We start from the raw sequence: 8,211 nt of genomic DNA on the forward strand, positions 1-8,211 counted from the left end.
TGTAAATTAAAGTGATCAAGAAATAAATTATAAACAAATTAGGACCATCAACTTTTCCACCGGAAGAGTTCATCTCTTATCACCTCCTTGTCCACCAGAACCTGCTTTGTCCTGGAAAATCCACAACAATGAATCAAATATTTTATCTAGAAACAAAAATCAAGAACAATTTTTGAATTAATTAAGCTCATCAACATCTCGGTTTACTTTACTTAAATCATTCGAACTGATGCTAGATTTGTTAATACAACATAGTAGTAGTAAATATGGCTTGACTTTCTCTAAACTTTAGATGTTTTACCCACCTAGTGCATCTCTGAAGCGCTCAATGCAGGGGAAATCTTCTGCTGGAAGATGATGTTGCCTTTGCACTTGTTCCAACAGATTACTATTAGTCGAACACTAAAATTAGAACTGAAGTTTGTAAAAGCAAAAGAGCCCGTGCGTTGCACCCGAAGACATCCGTGCTTCATTGCAGAGAAAACACCAGACTCCTAGTCCTCCTCATGCGTCAGCAGGTCGGGCAGGCCGAGTCTGGAAATCGCAAGCTCCTCCTCGTCCCCGAAAATCATGAGCTGCTCTTCGTCCCTTGGAACTCATCACCGGTGTAGCATCTACACTCCATGGGTCATGGTCCGCGGCTCCCAATCTGTAGGAAGAAAGGTGAGCATGGTGAGCTCGCCATGTACTTTAAGCGGCTCCACTCTTCACATCATGTCAAGAAATGTCATTGTCGATTGGGGGAAATTCATTAGAATCTCGGCCATCTCATTTCCTCTTTCAGCCACATCCCACATAAACCAAAGCTTCAGAATTAGAGTACTGCATGGATTTTTAAACTCAGTAGACTGTGTAGAGATGCTACGATGAGAACAGAGCAGCAAGGTGATCACCTTAGAAAGTTCCTGACTAATGTCAGTTTTTCCATAACCAAAAGCACCAGGAATAGCACCATGTTCCTCCTAAAACTAAGGGGAGCAGTGCATCATGCACACGCTGGAACCATTTCAACATATGAGACTGAGATTTAATGGCTCCGGAAGGAAACGATAAAACTGTTATGAAGTGAGCCCATATTCCATCGGGCCAACAGGCCAGCACATATACATGAAGGGAAATAAGCAAAGAAGCCCCTATACAATATGATAACTACACACACAGCACAACCCTGTTCTAACACCCCCCCTCAAACTCAAGGGGGATCTTGGACACCGAGTTTGGACAGGAAAAAGCTGTGTTGGGACCGTGTCTGAGCTTTCGTCAGAAAATCAGCAAGCTGAAGCTCTGAGGGCACATACTGAGGGGCGACAATTCTGTCTTGCACCTGAGAACGAGTGTAGGAGGCATCAATACCGATGTGCTTGGTGAGCTCATGCTTAACAGGATCACGGGCAATGCTGAGTGCCCCAGTGCTGTCGGAGAGCAGAGGGGTCGGTGTAGCAGTGGAAACACCAAAATCCTGAAGAAGCCATCGTAGCCAAGTAATTTCTGCAGTCACGGACGCCATAGCTCGCAGCTCAGCCTCAGCACTGGAGCGAGATACAGCATTCTGCTTCTTGGTCTTCCAGGCAATCAGGGAGGAGCCAAGAAAAACACAATAGGCAGAGAGAGAGCGGCGATCAGTGGGATCGCTGGCCCAGGTAGCATCACAGTAGGCCTGAAGCTGAAGAGAGCTGGAGCGAGGGAAGAATAAGCGACGAGTCACGGTACCACGAAGGTAACGAAGAACACGAAGAAGGTGAATGTAGTGAAGTTGAGTGGGAGCAGAGACAAACTGACTTAGAATGTGCACAGCATAAGAAATGTCAGGACGAGTGATGCCTAGATAGACAAGGCTCCCAACAAGATGGCGGTAGCGTGTGGGATCTGCAAGGGGTTCACCCTCACCAGGACGAAGATGGAGACCAAACTCCATAGGAGTGTCAACCGTGCGCTGATCAGTGAGGCAGGCACGAGTGAGAAGATCTTGGATGTACTTCTCTTGAGAGAGATAAATACCCTCAGGGGAAGAAATGATCTCAAGTCCAAGAAAGTAGCGAAGAGAACCCAAATCAGTCATCAAGAATTGCTCATGTAGACGTTTCTTCACAAAATCAATGAATTGGTGGTCAGCCCCTGTGATAATCATGTCATCAACATAGAGTAGTAAAAGGGTGCGACCGCGAGGAGAAGTGTGAATAAACATAGCAGGATCATGAACACTAGCAGAGAACCCGATCCTTGTGATGACGGCGGAGAAACGCTCAAACCAGGTACGAGGAGCTTGTTTCAGCCCGTAAAGAGCGCGCCGAAGGCGACAGACAGTGCCATCAGAGACAGTATAGCCAGGAGGCGGCTGCATATAGACCACTTCCCGCAGCTCACCATTCAAGAAGGCATTCTTGACATCTAATTGAGAGATGGACCACTGCCGAACAGCAGCAACAGCCAAAAGAGTGCGAACAGTGGTCATGTGAGCAACAGGAGCAAAAGTCTCATCATAGTCACGACCATACTCCTGCTGGAAGCCACGCGCAACAAGACGAGCTTTGTAGCGCACGAGAGAACCATCTGAATGTGTCTTAACCTTGTAGACCCATTTGCAAGTGATGGGTCTAACGCCTGTAGGCAGGGGTACAAGGTCCCAAGTGCCTGTGCGCTCAAGAGCATGAATTTCCTCTGCCATAGCATGCTGCCATTCAGAATGAGCAGCAGCCTCACGATACGTAGACGGCTCAACAAGAGTGGTAGCAGCAGTAACATAGTACGCAGGAGGCTGGAGAGTGTGGCGATCACGCAGATTATACCGAGGAGCAGGAGGGGTAGGTGGTTCTGAAGGAATGGGACCCAACAGGGAAGGAGTGGAAGTGGAAGTGGGCGCATCCGAGGGAGAGGGGTGCCGAGCACGACGGGGAGTAGACAAAAGGAAGCGGAGAGAGAGGGGAAGTGGAAGGTGGCGCATCAGAGGGAGAAGGGTGTTGAGCACGACGGGAGTAGGTAAAAGGAAAAGGAGAGAGAGTGGATGGCTCAACCCGAGTAGGAGAGTCAGGAATAGAAACCTCATCCTGTGTAAGCTGAAGCTCATGAGCAGACACAGGTGAAAGGCTAGGAGTGGACCTACCAGGTGACGATAAAGGTGAAGAATTAGGTAGAGTCAAAAAAGAGAGAGGCTCGACTAACGACTCGGTTGTGGCAGTAGAAGAATGACGAGGGTAGAAGGAGCGAGACTCATCAAAAGTGACATCTTTGGAGATTCTCAGTCTTCGAGCAATAGGGTCCCAGCAACGGTAACCTTTGTGCTCCAAACTGTAGCCAAGGAAAACACATTCAACAGATTGAGCAGTCAATTTGGTGCGTTCATGAGGGTGGAGAAGAACAAAACAGGCACAACCAAACAGGCGTAGACCACTATAATCAGCTGGACCATCACCTAGATGATCAACTGGTATCCCTCCCTGAAGAGCAACAGAAGGCTGAATATTAATGAGATAAACAGCGGTAGAGACAGCCTCAGCCCAAAAGTGCGGGGGAACAACAAAAGATAAAAGAAGAGCCCGAGCAGTCTCAAGGACGTGACGATGTTTGCGTTCAGCCACCCCATTTTGAGCGTGTGCACCAGGACATGAATACTGAGGAAGGGTACCCTGTTCAGCAAGGAAACCACGAAGCGCACGAGATAAGTACTCGCCAGCCGAATCAGCACGAAAAACTCGAACAGAGGAATCATACTGAGTGCGAACCATGGTAGCAAACGACTTGTAAATTTGAAGCACTTGACTACGAGATGACATAAAGTAGATCCAAGTGTGGCGAGAAAAATCATCAATGAAAATTATATAATATTTGTGACCCCCTTTCGAAACAAAGGGGGCAGGACCCCATACATCAGAGTGAACAAGTTCAAAAGGTCATTGAGAAACAGAATTACTAGAGGGATATGGAAGTTGTATCTGCTTGCCAAGCTTACAACCCATACAAGTTAGTGAACTATCACCAGATACAGACCCTAGAACACCACTCCTAACCAAAGAAGACAAGCGGGAGCCACAAATGTGACCCAATAGATGATGCCACTGAGCGAAGGATGTGGTGGAGGTGGCAGCTGAAGCAAAAGGGGTGGTGATGTCCGACTGGCTAGAGGACGCAGCGGAAGGAAGGCGCAGCCAATCGAGCTCCCAAAGGCGCTGAGAGTCATGGCGCCGAGGACCGATCCCAACCAGAGTCCCCGTACGACGATCCTGAACACAACAAGAGTCAGAATCCAGAATAACACGACAACCCAAGTCAGTAAGTTGACCAGCAGATAGAAGTTGCATAGTCAGTTTAGGAACATGAGAAACGGCAGGGACATGAAAAGAAGACGTGGAAAGTGTCCCTCTTGCGGCAACAGAAAGAGAAGTGCCATCTGCAGTCTGAACTGTAAGAGGAGAAGGCACGGAATTGACAGCACAAAGATGATCTCTGTGTGGTGTCATGTGGAAGGAGGCCCCAGAATCAAGAATCCAGGGCAAAGATGTACCTGACGAAGAGTGCGGTGGTGGACCAGACGTCTGACCAGCAGAACCAGCAGAACCTGAGGATGGTGCAGAAGCAGTAAGGCGGCGCAGCAAGGTGAGCATCTCCTGGTGAACCTTCTCAAGGGAGCCCTCACGAGAATTAGAGGAGCCTCCCGAGTCCTTTTGAGGACGGCCACCACGGCGACCCTGTTTCCTCCTCTTGATGCACTCCGTGATCATGTGACCATCCTGCTTGCAGTAGTTGCAGAAAGCACTAGTGGAGGTTGCTGCCACCTGTGTAGAAGAGGGCACACCAGGCAGCGGTGGTGGAACGCGGGCAGCCAGGACTGCTGAAGAGGATGGCAATAAGCCCGTGCTCCGTAGGCGCACCTTCTCAGATCGCACCTCAGCAAGGGCCTCCAGAGTAGAGAGCCGAGGATGGCGTGCCAATAGCTGAGCACGACTCTGCTCGAACTCCGGCCGGAGGCGAGTGAGGAAGTCGTAGAGGCGACGAACCTCCAACTTAGCTTGTTGCCGCACACAACACTGACATCTGCGACAAACATCAGCTCCCAGAGAGTCCAATTGGCGCCACACCGCCGACATCTCCTTGTAGAAATCATCCACAGTAGCATCTCCCTGTTGTAGTTGTTGCTCTTGACGAACAACAGAGAGATACATGGCATCCCCTGTAGACTCATAGCGATGGCGAAGGTGCTCCCACATCTGATATGCAGTGGTAAGGGCCACCACATCCATGGTGAGATCAACATCCATGCTGTTCACCAAGATAGAAGAGGCTCGAGCATCATCATTTGTCCATTGCTTGTATAAGTGGAGTTGATTCTGATACTCTTCAGTGGCCTCTTCAAAAGCATCTAGCATCTCACGTTGCTTGGTTTCATCGGCATCAACAGGGAAGGCCAACTCAGCTGGAGGAGTGGGCAGCAGGGGACAAGGCAGAGCACCAGAGAGGTGCTCCCAGACCAGCTGGCCCCTCATGTGAAGCTTCATGTGCTGCACCCAGTCCCTGTAGTTCTGTCCGTTGAAGATAACAGGACATCGTGGGACTGGGACAGCACCGGTGGTGGTGGAGGGCGCCATTGCAGCAGAGCAGCAACAGCAGCTCGTTGAAGACCAGCAGCAGCAGGAGGCACAGCTTGATGGCAGCAGCAGACCAGGAGGAGAAGAGCAGCAGCAGCCGCACTTTGAAGAGCAGCAGCAGCAGCTCGTTGAAGAAGAGCAGCAGCAGCAGCAGAGAAGAGGAGCAGCAGCAGCAGCAGCTCGTTGAAGAGCAGCAGCAGCACGTTGAGGCGGCGGCGCCGGCCGGGAAGGACGGCGGCAGCAGCGGCCTGGAACGGCGGCGGCCTGGACCAGCAAGCGGCAGCAGCTACCAGGAAGAAGAGGGGAGAGGCTCGATGAAGAGAGGAGCGGCGGCCGGCGGCGGCGGCGGCGGCGGCGACGGCGGCGGCTGGGGAACCTAACCCTAGCTCTTATACCATGTTATGAAGTGAGCCCATATTCCATCGGGCCAACAGGCCAGCACATATACATGAAGGGAAATAAGCAAAGAAGCCCCTATACAATATGATAACTACACACACAGCACAACCCTGTTCTAACAAAAACAACATCTGGAAATTTTGGTCATGTAGGAGGAGAAACCATGATAAATAAAAACACACGTTTTATTATGGAAATTGAAGCTCAAGATAATTCGTAGACAGCCTGTCCTGTAAGAAGAGGTGCATCCGCAGCAGGTCTCTATGTACGCACATGCCATGTCTGCAGCTCAATAAGTTCCATGCATTAAGCTAGTAATTTAGTCCTTACAAAAGTCAAACAAATTAACTTTCTTACCTGAAGCATAGTAAATTCTTTTTGGATGCCCTGAAATTCCAACTCTAGTATTGTATCTTGCATACATAACAACAACAGTTTTTCAAATAAAAGCAAGCAATGGTAGAAAACATGGGCTGAAGCATAGTAAGTTCTTTTTGGATGCCCTGAAATTCCAACTCTAGTACTATATCCTGCATACAACTCTAGTACTGTATCATGCGTACATAACAACAACAGTTTTTCAAATAAAGTTAAGCAGTGGTAGAAAACATGGAATCAGATAAAAAATGTCAACCTGTAGCTGCCTGTTAAAAAAAACATGTAGGCTGTATTGACCAACTGAAGCTTTGTAAATTACTTTCCCATGAAACCAGGCGCAAGGGCGACATGGTGGTTCATCCAATTATTCTCAAAGACAATTGTCACAGAGTCAGAAAATATTGGCATGTGCACATAGGTTAATAATGACAATCTGACTTATTTTTGGAAATTTCAAAAGCTCACACTTTGAATATCTTAAACAAGTGAGTGCAGATGCAGCAAGGTGCACAAAATCAGCTCTTGTGACCTTTGTTCTGTCTATGTATGCGATAAAAAAATACTGACGGTACCTCATGAAAAACAGAAAATTATGCAATGTTGTACAATGTAGGTTAAGAGTGATGTTTGTACCTGGTGATTATTTCCTGGACATTATGTCCCATAATGTATACATGAGTCTGGTTTTCAGATGACAAATGATATAATCACATTTTTAATAGCTCAAATATATCTATAGGAAACCCTACAAAAAACAATAATCATATCGTACTAAGTTTACAAAATTGGTTCAAAAGATAGTATGGTAAGAACTGCTTATAGGATTTATTTTACGTGGTTTATGACTTGAAGCACGCAATAGAAACTCCATACATTTTCTTCAAGCAGCAATTCAACAAACGTTTGGTGTGTGCTCCTTTTATCATGAAACCATAACTGGACATGTAGTAAAAGTCCCCTAGTAATCAAATTTCTAAACTGCACATCATGTAACTTCAATGAGTATGTAACTGTAAAAAAAATCCTATTTTGTAGAAGACAAATCTGAAGATTCGATTTGCAGGCTTAAATGTTGGAGCTGCAGGTAAGAATCAGCAAGCTCGCTCTTCTCCCTTGCTCGCACGCAAGAGAGCACGGCCTGCCCAGCAGAGCTGAGAGCGCACACTCTCCAAACCAGAGGGGCAGAAGTAAGGCAGCATGGTGCCAGACGGGAGTTGCGCTGTAGAACGAGGTGAAGGAGACTGACCTTGGGCTGGTGGTGCGGGTGCAGCAGCAGCATCTGCGGCTTCAGGGCACTCCACCAGGCTCCGTAGCAACGGGAGGGCTGCCGTCGTGCGCCTAGCCGTTGACGCCACCGTCGTCTTGAGGGTGGTCCTAGAAGACGAGCGGCTCGCACCTGTAGCAGGATTCGCGCCGCCGCACCGGATCCCTCCGTCTCCCGCGCCCGTCCGCCGTCGCCCACGCCCGTCCGCCGTCGCCCGGCTCCGGCGAGCTCTCCTAGGTCGCCGCACCGCTCCTCCTTTGTCCCTTCTTCTCTCCCTCACCTCCTTGTCTCCTCTCTTGTAACACCCCACCCATGGGCTGTCACCCTATACTTCGTAACTGGGCCTGGGCTACGAGATGGGCCGTTCATTGGAGGTCAGTTTCCACACGGCACAGGCTACATATGCAATCGAGAGAGCACGGGTAAAGGCAGCTAATGAATGAATCGTCTTCAACCTTCTCGTCCTCTGCTCTTGTTCCTCACCTCCCTGCTATCTGTATCTCCCCCTTGTTGCTGATTCTCACCTCAAATCTCTTCTCTTGTATTCGAAATCGGTACTGATTTGATTGCTCACCCCATGTATGTGCTTGG

At 48.8% G+C, this 8,211-nt stretch overlaps 1 protein-coding gene across 1 annotated transcript; it reads right to left on the reverse strand.

The window, feature by feature from the left end:
• Positions 1–4,086: 4,086 nt before the first annotated feature.
• Positions 4,087–5,596, reverse strand: LOC119335519. The gene is made up of 2 exons (XM_037607641.1): positions 4,499–5,596; positions 4,087–4,217 (listed from the first exon to the last, which is right to left on the reverse strand). The coding sequence occupies exons 1-2, from the start codon at positions 5,577–5,579 to the stop codon at positions 4,171–4,173; spliced, it is 1,128 nt and encodes a 375-aa protein (XP_037463538.1). The 5' UTR covers positions 5,580–5,596; the 3' UTR covers positions 4,087–4,170.
• Positions 5,597–8,211: the final 2,615 nt, after the last annotated feature.

Source organism: Triticum dicoccoides, chromosome 7B (genome assembly GCF_002162155.2).
Source record: "Triticum dicoccoides isolate Atlit2015 ecotype Zavitan chromosome 7B, WEW_v2.0, whole genome shotgun sequence".
In the NCBI taxonomy this organism is placed as follows: Eukaryota; Viridiplantae; Streptophyta; class Magnoliopsida; order Poales; family Poaceae; genus Triticum; species Triticum dicoccoides.

What these genes read in the sequence shown, in the direction of transcription:
- LOC119335519 (XM_037607641.1), bottom strand. Translation starts at nt 5,579, where the DNA reads ATGGCGCCCTCCACCACCACCGGTGCTGTCCCAGTCCCACGATGTCCT. An exon ending in ACCACCGCACTCTTCGTCAG is followed by an intron (nt 4,218 to 4,498) that starts GTACATCTTTGC and finishes TGTTGTGTTCAG; the next exon opens with GATCGTCGTACGGGGACTCT.